General features: G+C 43.0%; 1 protein-coding gene and 1 long non-coding RNA gene across 5 annotated transcripts in view; one reads left to right on the forward strand and one right to left on the reverse strand.

The window, feature by feature from the left end:
- The window catches only part of ORC1 (origin recognition complex subunit 1), a 34,923-nt gene extending 16,389 nt beyond the window's left edge, over positions 1-18,534 (forward strand). For all 4 annotated transcript variants that reach the window (XM_081485394.1, XM_081485396.1, XM_081485397.1 and 1 more), the window contains 10 exons: positions 1,723-1,918; positions 7,144-7,241; positions 8,159-8,260; positions 8,657-8,828; positions 9,534-9,641; positions 9,907-10,056; positions 10,739-10,858; positions 15,227-15,396; positions 16,362-16,449; positions 18,197-18,534. In XM_081485394.1, coding sequence (XP_081341520.1) covers positions 1,723-1,918; positions 7,144-7,241; positions 8,159-8,260; positions 8,657-8,828; positions 9,534-9,641; positions 9,907-10,056; positions 10,739-10,858; positions 15,227-15,396; positions 16,362-16,449; positions 18,197-18,391 — 1,399 coding nt within the window. In that variant the 3' untranslated portion in view covers positions 18,392-18,534. The remainder of the gene's footprint in view (positions 1-1,722; positions 1,919-7,143; positions 7,242-8,158; positions 8,261-8,656; positions 8,829-9,533; positions 9,642-9,906; positions 10,057-10,738; positions 10,859-15,226; positions 15,397-16,361; positions 16,450-18,196) is intronic.
- Positions 30-22,496, reverse strand: LOC145504476 (uncharacterized). Its single transcript, XR_014052226.1, has 5 exons — positions 22,427-22,496; positions 18,281-18,376; positions 16,317-16,425; positions 10,019-10,109; positions 30-1,135 (listed from the first exon to the last, which is right to left on the reverse strand). It is a non-coding gene; the product is annotated as an uncharacterized LOC145504476 (long non-coding RNA).
- Positions 22,497-22,540: the final 44 nt, after the last annotated feature.

Below are 22,540 nucleotides of genomic sequence, written 5' to 3' on the forward strand. Positions count from 1 at the left end.
TAATCAAAATAGGAACCATTACAATCAAATCATTTTTGCCAACAAGAAATAAGTTTGTTTATTTATTCCTATAGCGTAAAAATTTGTGCTTTGGGATTCGAGGAACTCTTGGAAAACATTTCTGCTTCCCTGCTGATTGTGGAAGTGTTTTCCCTGCAAAAAGTTGTTGAGATGCTTGAGGAAGTGGTAGTTGGTCAGCAAGAGGTCAGGTGAATATAGTGGATGAGGCAAAACTACATAGCCTAATTCATTCAACTTTTGAAGCACTGGCTGTGCATCTTGCAGTCAGGTGTTGTTGTGGAGAATTGAGCCCTTCTATTGACCAATGCTGGCTGCAGCCTTTGCAGTTTTCAGTGCATCTCATTGATTTGCTGAACATATGTCTCAGAGGTAATGGTTTCGCTGGGATTCAGAAAGCTGTAGTGGGTCAGACTGGCAGCAGACCACCAAGCAGTGACCGTGACCTCTTTCTGGTGCAAGTTTGGTTTTGCGAAATGCTTTGGAGCTTCTTCTTGGTTCAACCTCTGAGCTGGTCGTTGCCAGTTGTTATATAAAATCCACTTTTCATTGTATGTCACAATCTGATTGAGAAATGGTTCGATGTTGCATAGAATAAGAGACGACACTTCAAAATGACAATTTTTTTTATTTGTGGTCAGCTCATGAGGCACCCAGGTATCAAGCTTTTTCACCTTTCCAATTTGCTTCAAATGCCAAATGTAGAATATAGAAAGGTCGGTGTTAAGTTCTTCAGCAACTTCTTGTGTAGTTGTAAGAGGATCAGCTTTGATGAGGGGCTTCCCTGGTGACTCAGATGGTAAAGGATCTGCCTGCAATGCAGGACACCCAGGTTTGATCCCTGGGTTGGGAAGATCCCCTGGAGAAAGGAATGGCTACCCACTCCAGTATTCTTGTCTGGAAAATTCCATGGACAGAGGAGCCCGGTAGGCTACAGTCCACGGGGTCACAAAGAATCAGACACAATTCAGCAAGTAACACTTTCAGCCTCGATGATCCTCTCAATTGGTCATTCTCAACTTCTAATGACTGGCCACTGCGCTCCTCATCTTCACGGCTTTTGCTCCTTTGCAAAACTTCTTGAACCACCACTGCACTGTATGTTGGTTAGCAGTTCCTGGGCCAAATGCGTTGTTGATACTGTGAGTTGTCTGTGTTGCTTTACAACCCATTTTGTTTTTGTTTTTGTTTTTTTTACAACCCATTTTGAACTCGAATAAGAAAATTGCTTGAATTTCCTTTTTGTCTAACATTATTTCCCTAGTCTAAAATAAATATAAAATAAACAGCAAGTAATGTCATTAGCAAAAAAACATAAAGCAACAAATATGCATTAAGATGATGTATAGCATAACCACATGTATTTAAGAATGTATTACAATATCAAACAGCAAAGTGCACCAACCTAATACTATCTGTGTAACCTTGGGAAGATTACTTAACCTTTCTAAGCTGTGGATTCCTCATTTGTAAAATGGGAAAAGTAATATACAAGTCACAAAGTTGTTGATGGGTTTAATGACATAATATAAATAAAGCCCTTAGCAGAGCTTCTCAGTAGCACGGGCCCAAGAACTGGAGCACATCTGATACTGCTCAGTTGCAGGAGAGACTGCAATACTCACATCCACACTGACCTGTTAGGATCTTCTTATTTAGACTTTACACACTGAATATCAGAAAATAACGTGTCCTGCCGTTCAGGTTTATAGGTAATAGTAAAAGTGACCAAAATGATGAAGAGTTTCTGCCAGCAGCTGAGATTTCAGACTGTGACAGTGAGGAGGAAGAGGCTTCCACAACCCCGCTTCCAAGGAGAACACCCAACAGTGTGTCCAGGAACCTACGCTCTTCCATGAAGTCATCCTTACAGACTCCCTCCAAGACACCAGAGAAAACTGTAAGGTTCTTTTAGGTTTATTGCCAGTGAAGCATTCCTCTCTTAATTTAGAAATTGTGATGACTGAAGTCACACAACTAGTAACAGCTGGATTTTGAGAACATGTCTCTCAAATTCAAAGCTATGCCACTTGGAATATTCATAGAGGAAAGCTTCTTTTTGGGGGGGGGGGTGTAGTGGGTTTGCAGTGTGTTTCAGGTGTATAGCCAGTTGATTCAGCTATACATATATCAGTTCTTTTTCAGATTCTTTTCCCATATAGAATTCTTTTCCCATTACAGAATATTGAGTAGTGTGCCTTGTGTATTCGTGGAAGAAAGTTTCTAAGTGAACCCTAGGACTGAAAATGGGGATGTCTGTCTGCTTTGTGTGAAATTGAGCAGAACATTGAAAGCTATTGAGGAAAGAGGGTCCTACCGTGTTCAGATATGTTTGAAAAATGTTGGGATTAAACTAAGTTAAATTGGTTTCACTGTCACGTGACTTCTCAGGGCCTTTAACTTATGTTATTGTGACTTTCCAGGAGACAGTATATTAGGAAACTTTTCTTCATGAAGCGTCTTGTTCCTTAGAACAATTTAGAAATGCCTAATTAGGAGACTTTTTCTAAAGATGACCTCCATTTCTCCATATCAAGAAAAATGTGATTGAGCTTGGGTTGAAGTCACCAAAAGACCTTTAGGGAAGGAAATCCAATTCAGCAGTCCCCAACCTTTTTGGCACCATGGACTGGTTTCATGGAAGACAATTTTTCCATGGACTGGGTTGGGGGAGGGGAGGTGTGGATTTAGGGATGATTCAGGCACATCACATTTATTGTGCACTTTATTTCTATTATTATTATGTAAGCTCCACCTCCAGTCATCAGGCATTAGATCCTAGAGGTTGGGGACCTCTGCAGTAGATCACCTTTGGACACCAGGCAGTCTTATATAAGGGAATAGCCCTCGTTTGATTCCCTTTTCTGAGTCCCACCCAGAAGAATGGATTTAGGGTGTGGGGGGCCCTCTTTAGCATAATAATAAAGGTCAGGACAGCCTTCTCAGCAAGGTTTTGTTACTATTTTCCTGTTTTCTCCAAGTTAATAGATGTAAAGCTGATTTGAGTCTTAAGTGCTTCTCTGCTTTTGAGAAAAGGTGCAGAGATTTTCACTTTATAGCTTGGCTGGAAGCAGAGGGTTGGTAGGTGAAATGCCCCCACAAAAGGGAGTGCATTGTGAAAACCCTATGGATACTCCTGGGTAGCAGGCCTGCTCTAGTGAGCCAGTGGTAAGGAACAGAATAGTAAAATAGGGCTGTTGGCCTAAGCTGAACAGTGACCCTGGGGTCTGGAGTGGAAAAATCTGGGGAGGTTTCTCTGGGTAGTGAATTGTGGAAATTCTGAATTAAACGTTGGCCATATTTTCAAAAAAGTCTAAAGGAGAATCTTTTTTTTTTTTTAAGATAATTTTTAAAATTTTAATCAGTAAATCCAACTCACGGGGATAGAATAGAAGAGGATCTTATGAATCAAACCTAGTTTATGCCTTCTACTCTACCCTGTATTGGGGCAGCGTATTTAGGATTTCTCAATATTTGTCTTTATTTTAAGATACCAGTTTATTTGAAAAAGTATATAATCCGTACTTTTATTCATTCCTTCGTCATTTCTGTTCACTTCAGTCACTCAGTCGTGTCTGACTCTTTGTGACCCCACGGACTACAGCACGCCAGGCCTCCCTGTCCATCACTAACTCCTGGAGTCTACTCAAGCACATGTCCATTGAGTCGGTGATGCCATCCAACCATCTCATCCTCTGACGTCCCCTTCTCCTCCCACCTTCAATCTTTCCCAGCATCAGGGTCTTTTCAAATGAGTCAGTTCTTCGTGTCAGGTGGCCAAAGTATTGGAGCTTCAGCATCAGCATCAGTCCTTCCAATGAATACTCAGGACTGATCTCCTTTAGGATAGACTGGTTGGATCTCCTTGCAGTCCACAGGACTCTCAGGAGTCTTTTCCAACACCACAGTTCAAAAGCATCAATTCTTCGGCACTCAGCTTTCTTTATACTCCAACTCTCACATCCATACATGACTACTAGAAAAACCATAGCTTTGACTAGATGGACCTTTGTTGGCAAAGTAATAATGTCTCTGCTTTTTAATATGCGATCTCGTTTTGGTCATAACTTTTCTTCCAAGGAGCAAGCGTCTTTTAATTTCATGGCTGCAATCACCATCTATAGTGATTTTGGAGCCCCAAAAAATAAAGTCTGTCACTATTTCCACTGTTTCCCCAATATTTGCCATGAAGTGATGGGACTAGATGCCATGATCTTAGTTTTCTGAATGTTGAGCTTTAAGCCAACTTTTTGACTCTCCTCTTTCACTTTCATCAAGAGGCTCTTTAGTTCTTCATTTTCTGCCATGAGGGTGGTGTCATCTGCATATCTGAGGTTATTGATATTTCTCCCAGCAATCTTGATTCCAGCTTGTGCTTCCTCCAGCCCAGTGTTTCTCATGATGTACTCAGCATATAAGTTAAATAAGCAGGGTGACAATATACAGCCTTGACGTACTCCTTTCCTGATTTGGAACCAGTGTGTTTTTCCATGTGCAGTTGCTTCCTGACCTGCATACAGATTTCTCAAGAGACAGGTAAGATGGTCTGGTAGTCCCAACTCTTAAAGAATTTTCCACAGTTTGTTGTGATCCACAGAGTCAAAGGCTTTGGCATAGTCAATAAAGCAGAAATAGATGTTTTTCTGGAACTCTGTTGCTTTTTCAATGATCCAGTGGGTGTTGGCAATTTGATCTCTGGTTGCTCTGCCTTTTCTAAATCCAGCTCAAACATCTGGAAGTTCATGGTTCTCCAAGCCTGGCTTGGAGAATTTTGAGCGTTACTTTGCTACCATGTGAGATGAGTACAATTGTGTGGTAGTTTGGGCATTCTTTGGCATTGCCTTTCTTTGGGATTGGAATGAAAACTGACCTTTTCCAGTCCTGTGGCCACTGCTGAGTTTTCCAGATTTGCTGGCATATTGAGTGCAGTGCTTTCACAGCATCATCTTTTAGGATTTAAAATAGCTCAACTGGAATTCCATCACTTCACTAGCTTTGTTCATAGTGACGCTTCCTAAGACCCACTTGACTTCGCATTCCAGGATGTCTGGTTCTAGGTGAGTAATCATACCATCGTGATTATCTGGGTCATGAAGATCTTTTTTGTACAGTCCTTCTGTGTATTCTTGCCACCTCTTCTTAATATCTTCTGCTTCTGTTAGGCCCATACCATTTCTGTCCTTTATTGTGCTCATCTTTTCATAAAATGCTTCCTTGGTATCTCTATTTTTCTTGAAGAGATCTCTAGTCTTTCCCATTCTATTGTTTTCCTCTATTTCTTTGCACTGATCACTGAGGAAGGCTTTCTTATCTCTCCTTGCTATTCTTTGGAACTCTGCATTCAAATGGGGATATCTTTCCTTTTCTCCTTAGCTTTTCACTTCTCTTCTTTTCACAGCTATTTGTAAGGCCTCCTCAGACAACCGTTTTGCCTTTTTGCATTTCTTTTTCTTGGGGATGGTCTTGATCCCTGCCTCCTGTACAATGTCACAAACCTCCATCCATAGTTCTTCAGGCACTCTGTCTATCAGATCTAATCCCTTGAATCTATTTCTCACTTCCACTGTATAATCGTAAGGGATTTGATTTAGGTCATACCTGAATGTTCTAGTGGTTTTGCCTCCTTTCTTCAATTTAAGTTTGAATTTGGCAATAAGGAGTTCATGATCTGAGCCACAGTCAGCTCCTGGTCTTGTTTTTGCTGACTGTATAGAACTTCTCCATCTTTGGCTGCAAAATATATAATCAATCTGATTTCAGTATTGACCATCGGTGATGTCCATGTGTAGAGTCTTCTCTTGTGTTGTTGGAAGAGAGTGTTTGCTATGACCAGTGCATTCTCTTGGCAAAACTCTATTAGCCTTTGCCCTGCTTCATTCTGTACTCCAAGGCCAAATTTGCCTGTTACTCCAGGTATTTCTTGACTTCCTACTTTTGCATTCCAGTCCCCTATAATGAAAAGGACATCTTTTGGGGGTGTTAGTTCTAGCAGGTCTTGTAGATTCATGGAACTGTTCAACCTCAGCATTACTGGTCGGGGCATAGGCTTGGATTACTGTGATACTGAATGGTTTGCCTTGGAAATGAACAGAAATCATTCTTTCGTTTTTGAGATTGCATCCAAGTACTGCAGTTCAGACTCTTTTGTTAACCATGATGGCTACTCCATTTTTTTTTAAGGGATTCTTGGTCATCTGAGTTAAATTCACTCATTCCAGTCCATTTTAGTTCGCTGATTCCTAAAATGTCCACGTTCACTCCTGCCATCTCCTGTTTGACCACTTCCAATTTGCCTTGATTCATGGATCTAACATTCCAGGTTCCTATGCAATATTGCTCTTTACAGCATCGGACTTTACTTCTATCACCAGTCACATCCACAATTGGGTGTTGTTTTTGCTTTGGCTCTGTCTCTTCATTCTTTCTGGAGTTATTTCTCCACTGATCTCTAGTAGCATATTGGGCACCTACCGACATGGGGAGTTCATCTTTCAGTGTCCTATCTTTTTGCCCTTTCATACTGTTCATGGGGTTCTCAAGGCAAGAATACTGAAGTGGTTTGCCATTTCCTTCTCCAGTGGACCACATTTTGTCAGAACTCTCCACCGTGACCTGTCCATCTTGTGTGACCCTACATGGCATGGCTCATAGTTTCATTGAGTCAGACTGACAGTGTTTTCAGAACCTAATACTATATGTAAATTAGAAATAAATTGTTTGGACTGTGAACAAAGTGTATGTGTAATGTGAGGGAGAAAAGGAGAATCTTGGTACTTTATACAGGAAGAAACTAAGAGGAATTGACTCACTACCTCTCTTCCTTTTATCAGATCATCACAAATCAGATTTGCTGATACATCCTGGATGGAGTTTGCTTTGTTTTTCCCTTCTAAAATAGGTTCTCTCTCTTTTAAAAATCTTTATTTTATTTTGGAGTATTGGTGATTTATAATGCTGTGTTAGGTTCAGGTGTACAGCAAAGTGATTCAGTTATATACACATACATAGATCCACGGTTTTTCAGATTCTTTTCCCATTTAGGTTATTACAGAATATTGAGTAGAGTTCCCTGTGCTGTGCAGTAGGTCCTTGTTGATTATCTAAATTTCCCTCTTTTGAACACAGCCTGAGCCCAGAACACCACGTGATGCCACTCCCCGGATCCGCAGCCGAAACCTGGCTGCCCAGGAGCCCACCAACATGCTGGAGGAGGCCCGGCTAAGGTGATGCCACTCTGGGGCCCCTTTCAGATAGGCCGAAGCAGACCTCTGCTTGTATTCATGTGAACTGGCAGTACTTTGTAGTCATTATGTATATAATAAAAGAGAAAGTGAAAGTCACTCAGTCATGTCTGACTCTTTGCCACCCCATGGACTATACAGTCCATGGAATTCTCTAGGGCAGAATACCGGAGTGGGTAGCCTTTCCCTTCTCCAAGGGATCTTCCCAACCCAGGGATCGAATCTAGGTCTCCCGCACTGCAGGTGGATTCTTTACCAGCTGAGCCACAAGGGAAGCCCAAGAATACTGGAGTGGGTAGCCTATCCCTTCTCCAGTGGATCTTCCTGACCCAGGAATCCAACCAGGGTCCCCTGTATTGCAGGCGGATTCTTGACCAACTGAGCTATCAGGGAAGCCCTGTATATAATAAAGGTAGAGGGTAAAATGAAGGTGCATGTTTAGAAAGGAGAAACCTCTCAAGCAGTGTCTGAGTGAACTACCCTGGACAAGTTCTGGGAGGAGTCTGCAGTGCACTGCCACCCCTTTCTCAGGGATGGAAGGTCATGACACTGCTTCTCAGTTGCAGTACGTTTTAGAACTTTGTGGGGACTTTTTAAAAATAGGTAAGCCTAGATCCTGCCAGAAATCAGCTGAATCATAATCTCACGTGAGATGTGGTCCACCCACGTGATCTGGGGAAAGCTCCCGAGTAATACGTACTCCTGGTTAGAACCACTGAGCTGGGTAATTTGTCTGGGTGGAGAAGGGCCAAATGAAGACACTTAAGAATGAAGGCATTCCTGTGGATTTGTGATTAAGGTTTCCAGTAGAAACTATAGATAAGTCTTTTCCTCTATTATAGAGTTGATAGTAAATTGCTTCTAATGTCCTCCTTTTCCCTCATTTACCACCACTGTAGGCTACATGTTTCTGCTGTACCCGAGTCTCTTCCTTGTCGGGAACAGGAATTCCAAGACATCTACAACTTTGTGGAAAGCAAACTCCTTGACCACACTGGAGGGTGAGTTGTGCTGAGGGAGGCAGAATGGTCAGGAGGCCCCTGCTAGGGCACCACCGTAGGTGCAGTTCAACCAAGCGATCTTTCCCTAGTGTGGAAAAATAGGCAAGCTCGTTGCTGAAGCAGCTTTTGATATCAGAGTATTTCTATAGAAATTTTGTCTTACACAGAAAGTAACTCTGGCCTTTTTGGGGAGGCATTTTGCATAGAGCATTGCATATGGAATGAGTGACTGTATATAAATAGGTCCTGCTCTGATCAGCTTTCAACAATGCCCCTTACTCCTCCCACCTCCACGGGTCTCTGTCCTTCCTCCAGCACACATTCTTATACTCATAACTGATGAGAGTGTGACGTGGCCACGCAGACCTAGCCTGGGGTCTCCTCCTCTTACCCCAGGTGTATGTACATCTCCGGGGTACCCGGGACAGGGAAGACTGCCACTGTGCACGAGGTGATACGTTGCCTCCAGCAGGCAGCCCAAGCCAATGATGTTCCTCCCTTTCAATACATTGAGGTCAATGGCATGAAGCTGACAGAACCCCACCAAGTCTACGTGCAAATCTTGCAGGTGAGCAAAGCTGGTTGGGCTTTCTTGGTTTATTTTGTTTTGGTTTGGGGTGTTACTTTTGGTCAGGCAGCTTGTGGGATCCTAGTTCCCCAACCAGGGATTCAGCCCAGGCCCTCAGCAGTGAAAGTGCAGAGAGCCTCAGCCACTGGATTGCCAGGGAATTCCGATTTGGGCATTTTGGAAAATACAGTTTCTGGGTGGCACATGAAAAGGGAAAGGTTTACTTAGTTTTGTGCATATAACATGTTTCCAATTTGCCGTATGTGTAGCAGTCGAAAGGGCAAAGAAGGCAGAATTCCTGCCCTCAAGGACCCTGAAGTCTGGGAGCTAGTACTCAGCAGGAGGGTGAAAACCATTTGTATACAGCAGGCATGGCAGTAAGCTGGAAAAGGGTAGGCTGGACTTTGAGTCTCTCTCTCTTTGACTCACTAGCTGCTGTCCTGGAACAAGTAATGTCCAGTTATAGAGTCATGCATTGATGATTCTGGAGGGGCTTCTGGGACTGACCTGTGGCTCATGTGCATTTCAGACAGGATTTATGTCTCTTATGGCCTTCTCTTCTCCTCCCAGTGGAAGGCAGAGGGTAGGATACTGAAGTCCTCAGGCTAAATAGCTTCCTCTATAGGCAGATTTAACTTTAAACTCTTAAAAGGGGAGTCAAATCCTTATAGTGTACCACACCCATTCTTTTCCCCCTCACTGCAGAAGCTGACAGGTAAAAGGGCAACAGCTAACCACGCAGCAGAACTGCTGGCTAAGCGATTCTGCACTCAAGGGTCCTCTCAGGAAACCACTGTGCTACTTGTGGATGAGGTGAGAAGGTGCCCACGGGAGGACCTGTGGGGCTCTTGATTGGCGTTCGGGAGCAGGTACAAGGCAGGAGGGACGTCCTGGCTCCCTTCTCCTTCACTTGGGCACATTCTTTGGTGGGGAGGGGCATGTGTCCATTGACATCCTTGCTGCTCAGGTGGTGTGACCTGAGGGCACATGGCTGCTCTAGCAGCAGTAACCAGCTTCTCTCTGGTATCCCGGCTCATTCTCTGTGGTTGACCCTGTGTCTCTCTCCGTTTCCTGGCAGCTTGACCTTCTGTGGACTCAGAAACAAGATGTAATGTACAATCTCTTTGACTGGCCCACTCACAAGGAGGCCCGCCTTGTGGTCCTGACCATTGCTAACACCATGGACCTACCAGAGCGCATCATGATGAACCGGGTGTCCAGCCGACTGGTAGGGCCATTCTCGAGCTGTTCTTAGAGTCCCATAATCTGGGCCAAGGAGTTCTGCAAAAATGAATACATAGGAATCTAAAATAGATGGGAAAAGTAAGAAATGTGATTTCTGAAATTCTGATAATTTCTACATTCGAATTAAATATGTCACCATTGCATGGTTTTCTGCAAATGTATCTTCCTGGGGTTCTACTACCTCTGCACTCAAACTGCACAGAGCACTAAAGGTTTAATTATTTTAAAAAATATTTAAGTGCTTACCCCTTGGCAGGCAGTGTTAGATGCACGGAATATGGCAGTGAACAGGGCAGACCCAGTCTCTGGCCTTGTGGACCTTGTGGTTCAGCAGAAGTGAAACCAGAAGCTCAGCCGATGGTATAGAGCCAAAGATCCTCCCTCCAGCTCTAATGAGAGCACCTCTGCTCAGATCTACTAGTAAATGATTCCAGTAGAATAAAAGTTTCTTTAAACTAAATGAAAAAAATCGTTGGGAACTACTGCCCTACAGGGTCCCACGGGCCATTGTCAGTAACAAAAGGAGCTGGAAGCAGTGGTAGTCCTGGGATGAAATGTGTAAATTGTTATCTGAGACTTGGTTTGGGGGATTTGCAAGTGGCTTTCCACCAGGACTGTCTGAGTGGGAAATCCATGAACTTGTTTCTGTTGTCTTGACTCCCCAGGGTCTAACCAGGATGTCCTTCCAGCCCTATACTCACAGCCAGCTGCAGCAGATCCTAGTGTCCCGACTCAGACATGTAAAGGCTTTTGAGGATGATACCATCCAGCTGGTAGCCAGGAAGGTAAGTCGCCTTTGGGGAGCCCCTAGCCACACTGACAGTGTTTGCTGACTACCTGCCCATGTCAGGCCCTAGGCTGGGTGCTCTGGAGGTGAAGAAAAAATTAGGAAGTCCTGTAAAAACAAATTCCAGAAAATAGAAACAAAATTCTGAAAAATTCCTTAAGCTTCTTATTGTATGATTAATTATTAAAAGGCTCTGAGTATGATGGGCTTATATATATATATATAAATGAAGATTAATTGATTCAGAGTGCTTTGTATAATTAGAAGGGCAACATAGTCAATGAGGTAGACAAACCTGGTTTGAATTCTGACTCTAATAGGTGTGTGGCAAGTTATAGAAAAGTTACTTTAAAACTTCTGGGCTCCAGTTTTCTTCTGAAAAATGGGAATAATAGCTATGTCATAGGGTCACTGTGGGAATTAAATGAGACCATGTCTGTAATGTGCCTAGCAGGGTGCATGCTCTATAGTGGGTATGACGTGTGGCATTCTCCCACTTGAGGCCCACTGGGAGAATGCCAACTGAGATTCCACTAAGACTTCTCTGAGGCTGCTGAGGAACAAAGCAGGTTAAGTGTCTACCTGGGGCTGAATAGAAGAAACTACACAGCCACAGTATTTCAGCACTTAAAAGAATTGTAAACTTATTTCTAGTTTCTTACCAGAAACCATGTGAATTCTGAATGGCTATAGCAGCAACACATGTCTATAACAAGTGCTCAAAGCTGGGCACTCTGTTAAGTATTGGGGTCAGCGGAAAGCCAGATATGGTGTTTATCTCCAAGCTATGCTTTCCGAGAGAGAGCCTCAAAGTTACTCTCTATCCCCTCTATTGGGTAGAGTTTATCCACCCCTCAGTTCAGTTCAGTCGCTCAGTTGTGTCCTCTTTGCGAACCCATGGACTGCAGCACGCCAGGCTTCCCTGTCCATCACCAATTCCCAGAGCTTGCTCAAACTCATGTCCATCACATCAGTGATGCCATCCAACCATCTCATCCTCTGTGGTCCCCTTCTCCTCCTGCCTTCAATCTTTCCCAGCATCAGGGTCTTTTCCAATGAGTCAGTTCTTCACATCAGGTGGCCAAAGTATTGGAGCTTCAGCATCAGTCCTTCCAATGAATATTCAGGACTGGTTTCTTTTAGGATTGACTGGTTTGATCTCCTTTCTGTCCAAGGAACTCTCGTCTCCAGCACCACAGTTCAAACGCATCAGTTCTACCCCTGCAGTCATACAATTTCTAAAAGTTCTTTTTCCTCCTCTGAATGGTCCGTTTATGTACCATCCTACTTACTTGACGTTGTTTTCTTCCTTTGACCGGGGAGGTGGCCTGGAGTCAGGGAGGGTAGAGGTCTTCAAATTCAGTATGCAAACAGTAACTGTCTATATTTAGTAAGGGACATCCCCTTCTTTGCAACAATTGCTAGTGTTCCCTGTCAATCAACTTTTGTTTATTTTTCCTTGAGAATAACTTTCTGGTCTCCTGCCATGGTATAAGTGGGATAATCTCCAGGGCAGAGAGTTTTATGGGAACAGCACAAATTACCAAGGCACAACATTTTCTCACAGAGCCCTCAGTTGCTCTGATGTTCACCCAACAGCATGAAATGGGGGAGAGGCCTAGGCAAGGGTCAGCAAACTTCTTTTGTGAACGGCCAGTAGTAAATGTTTTGGGTTTTGTGGGCCATAATGGTCTTTTGCCACTGTTCAGTCCTACCCTTATATTGTGAAAGCAGCCATGTAAACAAATGTGCAAAGCTGTGTTCCAATAAAACTTTATTTACAAAAACATGTGGCAGGCCATAGTTTGCTGACTCCTAATCTAGGGCATCAGTTTCTTAACTTTCAACCAGTCCTCCTTATTTTAGACGAAGTTCTCCCTTTACCCCCAGTTCCAGTACCACTAACAATTTGAGTGTTTTGAAGATTTTTAGTGTAGCTTTAGGTTTGTTCTCAGATTCCTCACTACTGATTTAGGACTGGGCTTTCTACAGTCAGCCAAGTCAACCACTACTACGCTGCCACCTCTTTCTAACTTTCAGAATTCTATTGTTTACTGCTCTCCAGTTGGTTCTTGGTCTTTAAATAAGGTTTCAGAAGGCTTCAAATTTGGCTGCTGTTTTTACCCAAAACTCTTGCCTGTAATTTCAAACCTCTCTTTTGTTTCTTAACATAAAAAGAAACCTACCTATATTGTTTATCTTGTAGCTACGATATCTGAAGTCTTTATGAGTTTACTTCTATTACTTCTAGAAACAAGGCCACGTCTATATGGCCTTGTTTCCTTGTTTTTTGTGTTTTGCTCCTTAGAGCTTTATCTGGAAGTTGATTGAGGGCTGGGTTGCACTTGAATTCATTTAGTTCGTTTTGTATTTCTGTCAGTTACCAAGGGGCACTGCCAACTGGGACCATTTTTAAACAAAATTCTCCACTGAGGGTTTTTAGGAGACACAACATAAATTTGGGCTGCAGATCTACATGAGGGCTTGTGGTTGCAAAGACTCAGAGGGTTTTTTTCCCCTTACACTGCCCCCAACACCAAAGTCACACAGGCCATTTTTCTTGCCATCCCTTCTGCATGAAAGTCTCTCACTCACCCTCATACTGGGGGTGTGGTGGTGTTCGGACCCCAAGTTTATGCAAGGGCTTCTCAGATTCCATGTTTGGTGGCCCCAGCTTTTTCTTTTGACTCCCTCACACCAGCAGCAGTCAAAAAGAGTGCTTATGGTCACTAAGACTCATGCCCTTGGAAGGGGAACTGCTTTGGGTGTTTTCTTGCCTCCCACAGTCCCCTGCCCACTCTGGTTCTAGGCCTCTGCAGCAGCCCTTGAGTCCCTGCTATTATCCACTGTATGGAGCTGCTTCACATGAGGAAAGGAGGAAAGATAGGGAGGAAACACCCCCAGGACGTCCTCACCAGCTGAATATGGGGGATTAGCAGGAGGGAATAATACACACTGCTGTTCATATTTCTGTCTTGGGTCACTGGAAAAGTGACCCCAAAGTATTTTGAATGTCTTATAGTTGAATTCTGAAAACAGAAATAGAAAACATTTAAAAACTCCTATAATCCCACTTCCCAGAAATAACTCTTCTTAATGTCTTAGTTTGGTGTGTGTGTGTATACCTATATAATTTGCTTTTCTATTTTTAATCTTATCACTTTATTTTCAATTTGTTTCAATATTTATTTGTTTATTTGGTTGTGCTGCCTCTTAGTTGCAGCACACAGGATCTTTAGTTGCAACATGTGAACACTTAGTTGTGGCATGTGGGATCTAGTCCCCTGACCAGAGATGGAACCCCGGGCTCCCTGCATTGGGAGCACAGAGTTTTAGCTGCTGGACCATCAGAGAAATCTCTACAGTTTGCTTTTTTAAACCTGACGTTGTATAAATTTTGGAAGAAAATAGTTCTTTTGGGATACCATCAGACAGGATGTCATCGCCTGCAGTGGTTGTTAGGCAAATGACGGCGTTACTGGCAAGCACTGGGAATATAGAAACAGAGGTCCGTGCAGACAGTGCTGAGTCCAAGAGTTCCCTCAGTGCAATTTAAAATGCAAGTGCCCTCCTGTGTCACCTCGGGAGAGAGTATAGGCTTCCCCGTGAAGGGAGCCCAGGAGCCCCTCAGCCCCAGTGCACATGGAAGGGCAGGCACAAAAGTACAGCTGTTGGCATGGGGGATTGGTCTGATTCATCTAATCACAGATTCCTCTGGGTCCTCCAGTTTCATGGCTTCCTTCCCTCTTGATTCTGGTTCATTTAGCCATTGGCCAGGTGGTTTCCAAAATTCACCACGTGCTATGAGCCTCCGGCTGTGGCAAAATAGGCTCCACTTCAGTCTCTTGGCTTTTTCTCTTTATGCAAGGAACAGACCCTTGTTTTTCCAGATGGTTCAATAATAATCTTGGGCCAAGGGTCTCTCATTGTAGATTTCTTCATTTCTCTATTATTAAATACAGATGAGAATTTCTGCCGTTTCTATTCTGGAATTATCTGTAAAGCCAAGACAAAGGTGTGGACTCGGGGAAGAGTTCCAGACACAGTATAATAATTTACAGTGTATCTGGGCTCCCACCAGGTTCCCAGCAAGGGCTAAGTACTTAATTTCAGGCTTAAGTCCATTCGTCTTTATTGAATTTGTTGCAATGTTGCTTCTGTTCCATGCCCAAGAGGTATGTGGGATCTTAACTCCCTGACCAGGGATCGAACACTCACCCCATGCATCAGAAGGTGAAGTCTTAACCACTGGACCACCAGGAAAATCCCCCTACTTTTCCTTTTTAGCTGAACACAGAATCAGCTGGTTTTTCTCATGGGCTGAGATGACAAGGGGATCTCAGGAATAAAATATTGCTTCTTATAGGTAGCAGCCCTCTCTGGAGATGCACGACGCTGCCTGGACATTTGTAGGCGTGCCACAGAGATCTGTGAGTTCTCCTGCCAGAAGCCCGACTCCCCTGGCCTGGTCACTACAGCCCACGTACTAGAAGCCATAGATGAGATGTTTTCATCATCATATATCACTGCCATCAAGTAAGACCCTTCTGCCTCCTGACTCTTAACTTCCCTCGGAGGACCACTGAAGAGGGCCATGGAACCATGTTTTCCTTTCAAAGCTTTTACTCATTCAACCTACATTTACTGACAATGCTGTTCTTTTTCTTAAGGGGCATAGTCTAGTCAGAGAGACAGAAATGTAATCCTAGTATGATATATTGAGTTATGCTATAGGTGTTTATGAAGTAAAGTGCTATGGAAATAAGATTGAAGTAGCTGTTCTCTAACTTTGAATGATGTACTCAGCCATGTAATGGGAGTGCTGGTACATGTCCAGATATATTTGCTGTGTTCCCACACTTCCAAAGTGGTATTTTTCATATCATTTTGAGACTTTGTCGGGGGAAGGGAAATCCTTGCCAAATAATATAGGAACATAGAAGGAAACAGTTCCAAGTTTTTTCCTGTTTCTTCTCTAAAGACACAGAATGTCTTTATTTGACTTTTCTCCAGGTTAGTGGTACAGCAAGTCCCCTACATACAAATGAGTTCCGTTCTGAGAGTGTGTTCATAAGTCCAACGAAGTTAGCCTAGGTACCCAACTAACACAATTGGCTATAGAGTACTGTACTGTAATAGGTCTATAATATTTTCACATAAATAATACATAAAAAACAACACAAAATAAGGAAAACATTTTTTCATCTTACAAAAGTATACAGTACAGTTCAACACCTGGCATACAGGAGCTGGCAACCAGTGAACAGGCAAGAAGAGTTACTGACTAGAGCAGGGAGAGGAGGTGCGAGATGGTAGAGCTGAAGGATCATCAGCAATAGGAGACAGAGGGCAAGCTGCCACTTCACTCACCGTGACGTTGACGGCACAGGTTCTGGTTCCTTGCTGGAACCAAATGCATGTTCGTATCTTTGAAGGTTCACATGTAGGGGACTTACTGTGCAGCCACTTCGGAGAATTCACATTTCCTCATTTTCTTTAAGAAATTCCTCCGTTCTGGAACAGAGCTTCCTGAGAGCCATCCTTGCAGAGTTCCGTCGATCAGGACTGGAGGAAGCAACATTTCAACAGGTGATTGATCTGTTTTTCAACAATCCTAGATTTTGGTCTGGTGCCTTTAAAATACGTGGGAATATCATTTTTATTGAGCTGGTATATTGAAAATAAAATAAAACCTTATTGAATTGCATGAGAAGAGACCTATAGCAAATGATTTCTGCATATGAGATTGAAGATTTACTATGTGCCAGATACTTTTATGTGAGTAGGAGATTCACAGACGAACAAAAGTTACTGCCCCGATACAGCTTATGGTATAATGGGAGGCATGGCTCTCAGAACGAGTCTTATTTAAAAACAAATCACAAAGACCAGTCCAAACGCCCTGAGCATAATTTCAATTATATCAAGTAAAGGAATCATTAGGGCTCATGCCTTAGTGAGCCGGGGGCCTCCCACTTATTCTACACCTCTCGTGTCTCTTCACCTTGCCACACTAGAGTCAAGCTCAATAGGGTCTTCTTTCCCCACTGATTCTGCCAAGCCTGTTCCCTTGGCTGTGGTTTTGATGGATAGTAGGTAGAGACAGTGGGTATCTCTTTCATCCATTCATGTGAGTCACTAATTAGATGACAAGGCATTTTGGCTATCTTAAGAGAGTCGTAGTTACACTTTGACATTCAGAGCACTGGGCAGAAATCACATCGTATCAACACCCGCCTCAGGCCTTCGCTATGCTTTAATTAAACAGTCAGATTCCCCTGGTCCACACCAGTTCTAAGTTGGCTGCTAGGCACTGGCGGAGGCAAGGTTTGTTTGAAACTGGTGTGCATAGGTTCTGGGCTGCCTTTGAAGATGAATTATCAAAGATGTTTGAGTATATACCCAGCAGTTTGTATGTCTGTGTGTATGAGTATGTTTTAGATAAATAGAGAAGTCAGGAAAACATTTCCTTCCAGCTTTTCTTCGTTTCTTATGTTTGGCTGGTCTTTGTTGCTACTTTTGGGTTTTCTCTTGCGGCGAGCAGGGGCTACTCTTTGTTGTGGTGCTTGGGCTCCTCATCGTGGTAGCTTCTTCTGTTGCAGAGCACAGGCTCTAGGTTTGCAGGCTCGGTAGTTGTGGTACATGGGCTTAGCTGCCCTGAGGCATGGGAAATCTTTCTGAACCAGGGATCAAACCCATGTCCCCTGCATTGGCAGGTGGACTCTTCCCTGGACCACCAGGGAAGTCCTAAATTCTATTTTTAAATGTTTAGTTGCTAATCATGTTTTGCCTGTTACAGGTTTTCTAAAGCCTGAGACAGCTCTTCTGCAGAGAGTGTCCTGTATTCTCTCTGGACTTTTGACTTTTCCAAGGGTCATACCTTGGCACCTGCTCACTGTTTCTGCCAAGGAAAAATGCCCGTATAGCAAAATTTGACTTGAATTATGATAATCTCAGTTGGAACCATCAGCCCCTGGAGATGAGGACTGTACAGCTGTGACAGTTACTAAGCATTTCATATCTATTAACTCATGAGGAATATCATATATTTAATAGATAAAACTGAAGCTTAAAAAGTGAAATAACTGGCCCAGTTTGCTTATTTAGGTAATTGGTAGAACCAGGATTCAAACTTGCTATTTTCCAATCCTGAGGCCAATACTACATTCTGTCCCTGTCTTTTCATCCCAGTGGGGCACCCCTTGGTTCCCTTCTGGTGTCGTGAGTATCCTGGAAAAGAAGTGTCTCAGTTTCCCAAAATAAGAAATAATGATTGGATACAGACCCAGTACTACCTTTCTGACTAGCTGACCTCAGGTTCACTTTTTGTTTCTAGGTATACATTCAACACGTGGCGCTGTGCAGGATGGAGGGCCTCCCGTACCCCACCGTGTCAGAGACGATGGCGGTGTGCTCTCACCTGGGTGCCTGCCGTCTCCTCCTCGTGGAGCCTGGCAGGAATGACGTGCTCCTTCGGGTGCGGCTCAACGTCAGCCAGGATGATGTGCTGTATGCTCTGAAAGAGGAGTGAAGGGCTTCACAAGGAAGGACTGTGATCTGTTTTTAAGGAGCCCTATTTCCTTTTTCTAAGCACATGGAATCATTGTAGCAAAGTATGGAAATGGCTGATATGTATTTTTGGATTTTCCATTAAATCATTTACTTTTTCTGGGGTGTTTGGGAAGTTTTACAGTCATTATAAATATCAAATTTATAAAACCACAAACCATCCTACAGTAGGCCCTCTCTCTGGCTTTTATTTCTGTTAGTAGCCCTGCCATTTATTTAATGGTAACATACCATGTATATAGATACATGCACACAATTACTGTATCTGTATAAAATAGCTCCAGGGGACTTCTGTGGTGGTCCAGTGGCTAGGACTCCATGGTCCCAATGTGGGGGGCCTGGATTTGATCCCTGGTCAAGAAACTAGATCCTACATGTAAGATCCATCACAGCCAAATAAATAAATACTGTTTTTTTAAAAAATAGTTCCAGGAGAGTAAGGAATTAGTTATATTGGTTGCCTCTGAGATGGCTACCCTCAGGGTTAGAGGAAGACTTTCACTGTATGTCGTTATGGATCTTTTAACTTTTGAACAATGTGAGCGTAACATACTTAGTGGATAAAAAAAGAACTGTTTGGAAATAATATCAGTAATAAATAATCCCTAGCAACAAATAACTAGAAAATGGAATTTTTAAAAAGGTACCATCTATCATAAAAAATCTTTAAAAATTAGTTAGATGGCACAAAAAATTAAGGAACCTAGGAATAAATCTATTAATAGATATAATTTATCTCTAAATAAAAATAAATTCCTATTAAAATCTTGGTGGGGTTTTTTGTATAACTTTGCAAGTTAATTCTGATAAACCAACAACTGAACAAACTGACATCTAAAAACCTCATGTCAGGTACTGAGGAAAACACATCATCCATGTCATAGTCCTGCCAGAAATGTTTGCTGTGAACCTACTGATAAAAACAATTATCAGGTAAATCAAAATTTACCTAATAAAAAGAGCTAAATAGCTAAGCAGATGTAAGGACTTTGATTGAATCATGGATTTAAGACATTAATACAGTTATAAGCATTATTATGGACTATATTCATATTAGGTAACGGGATTATGTAAACATCAAATTTTATGAGTGTGACAAATTATTGTGGTTGTGTAGAAGAATGTCCTTGTTCTTAGAATCATGATAAGGCACTGAGTGAAATATAACATCTGCAACTAATACACATGCATATACTTAAAACTGCATGTAATGGACTGAGGGTCAGTATCAGAAAAAGGTATTTTACAATAAGGAAAAAGGAAAATGGGTAAATAAGGCATCCATAGAATAAGAAATATGAGTGGCCAACAAATTAGAAACATAGTAAAGATGCCTGCAAGTAAAAACACCTTCATATCTATTAAAAAATCTTTCCATGGTGATATGGAACAATTAGAACCCAAATGCCTCATCGATGTAAGTGTAAACAAGGACAACTGCATTGGAGATGATTTGGTAATGTTTAGTCTATAGAGAGAAGGCAATGGCACCCCACTCCAGTACTCTTGCCTGGAAAATCCCATGGACGGAGGAGCCTGGTAGGCTGCAGTCCATGGGGTCACTAGGAGTCGGACACAACTGAGCGACTTCACTTTCACTTTTCACTTTCATGCATTGGAGAAGGAAATGGCAACCCACTCCAGTATTCTTGCCTGGAGAATCCCAGGGACGGGGGAGCCTGGTGGGCTTCCATCTATGGGGTCGCACAGAGTCAGACACCACTGTAGCAACTTAGCAGCAGCAGCAGCAGTCTATAGAATCCTATTAGCCAGCAATTCCACTGCTAGAAATGCACCCTAGAGAAACATACATGTATACAAGGAATGTATAAGAACATCCATAGCACTGTAATGGCAAGCCATTGGAAAAGTGAATTATTTTCATACTAAGAGATACCATACAGAAATGAAAAGTAAGATCAATGGATGAAGCTTAAAACCAAGGTTGAGTATAAAAAGGAGTTAAAGAAAAATATGTGCAGGCAGTGATAACAATACAGTGTTAAAGCTAGCAAAAAAATACTGTGGGCTGTTTAAGGATGTGCACATACATAGTACAATATGTCTACTAGCAATAGTTCAGTTCAGTTTAGTCGCTCAGTCGTGTCTGACTGTGACCCCATGAATCGCAGCACGCCTGGCCTCCCTGTCCATCACCAACTCCCGGAGTCTACCCAAACCCATGTCCATCGAGTCGGTGATGCCATCCAGCCATCTCATCCTCTGTCGTCCCCTTCTCCTGCCCCCAATGCCTCCCAGCATTAGGGTCTTTTCCAATGAGTCAACTCGTCGCATGAGGTGGCCAAAGTATTGGAGTTTCAGCTTCAACATCAGTCCTTACAATGAACACCCAGGATTGATCTCCTTTAGGATGGACTGGTTGGATCTCCTTGCAGACTCTCAAGAGTCTTCTCCAACACCACAGTTCAAAAGCATCAATTCTTCGGCGCTCAGTTTTCTTCACCATCCAACTCTCACATCCATACATGACTACTGGAAAAACCATAGCCTTGACTAGACGGACCTTTGGTGGCACAGTAATGTCTCTGCTTTTAAATATGCTACTAGGTTGGTTACAACCTTCCTTCCAAGGAGTAAGCGTCTTTTAATTTCATGGCTGCAATCACCAGCCCCCCAAAATAAAGTCTGACACTGTTTCCACTGTTTCCCCTTCTATTTCCCATGAAGTGATGGGACCAGATGCCATGATCTTAGTTTTCTGAATGTTGAGCTTTAAGCCAACTCTTTCACTCTCCTCTTTCACTTTCATCATACCAAAATCAGGAGAGTGGATATCTCTTTGGGAAAGGGTTGCAACATGAGAGGTGGACAGGTGGCTTCACCTGTATTTCTCAAACTTAAGGTAAGTGCCCATGTATTTAACTCACACAAGAAATAAAAACCGTTGAGTGCCTACTATGTACTATGCACTCTCTAGATAACTTACAGCACAAAAACTTCTGCCTTTATGGAGCTTGCATTCGAGCAAATGTTAAATATTGTACATTTTTTAATGTCTTAAATATTTCATTGTAAAATATTTTCAAATTTAATGAGAAGAAATATGGGAGTGAAATTTCCACTTTATTTACTTTTAACACTTTTTTTCTTGGCTACCCCGTTTGGCTTGTGGGGTCTTGGTTGCCGCACCAAACCTGGGCCCTCCGCAGTGGGAGCCCGAAGGATTCCCTGAAATTTCCATTTTAAAACAATAAAGATGGGGAATTCCCTGATGGTTCAGTGCTTAAGACTGCACTTCCATTGCAGCGGTACTGGATGGATCCCTGATCAAGCAACTAAGATCCTGCATGCCAAACGGTTTGGCCAAGAAGAAAAGCTGGGTTTTTTAAAATATAAAATAAAATAGTAAAGACAGTCTCTTCCTCGGAGAAATCACCAAAAAGCAATAAGGAGGTGGAAAAGCTCTTTGTCCAAGGAAACTGGAAGATAATTCAGAAGTTTAGGAAATGGGCAGGAAGAAACGATTTGCAAGGTTACAGACGGTAGCTTCTCTCCCCCCAGCCACCCTTACATTGCATTGGCTTGCAGGGTAGGAGAGTAAGAACTTGGTGTTAAACTGTCTGAAGGGACTTTATAAAGAGGTGCAGTGAGTACTGCCTCTCATATCTTAAGGATTAAATCCGTCTTCTGATTAGAAAAGGTACCTTTAGATGCTGCAGGATTAAGAGGAATCTGTGAACCCCTTTCCCTAGCGACTCAAATTATAAAGGACACTGAAAGAGATGGTAAGGCAGAGAAGTCACTCCTGTAGGGCGGCGGCCGCACCACCCTCCCCTCCCCGCTGACAGGGGCGGGACAAGGACTTGAAGCTAGATAGGTGAGCTAGCACCCAAGCAACCTCGGAATGGGAGTGAGGGAGGGAGATTGGCGGGAAACCTGTAAATGGGCTAGTACGGACAGCGAGCCTGCTGCATTTGCTCCAGATGCGGAACAACCCGGAACGGCCCAAAGACCCTCCCAGAGAACTTCGCGTTACCTGCCCGAAGGCGCCTGCGCGCTGAGAACTCCACCCTTAGAGTCACCTGTTGGAGCGCCACGCCCGCTTCGGCTTGCGCATGCGTGATACGCGCCGCACCGGCCGTGGAGTCAC

The sequence above is a fragment of the Giraffa tippelskirchi genome, chromosome 5 (assembly GCF_054371585.1).
Source record: "Giraffa tippelskirchi isolate mGirTip1 chromosome 5, T2T-mGirTip1v1.2.pri, whole genome shotgun sequence".
NCBI lineage: Eukaryota > Metazoa > Chordata > Mammalia > Artiodactyla > Giraffidae > Giraffa > Giraffa tippelskirchi.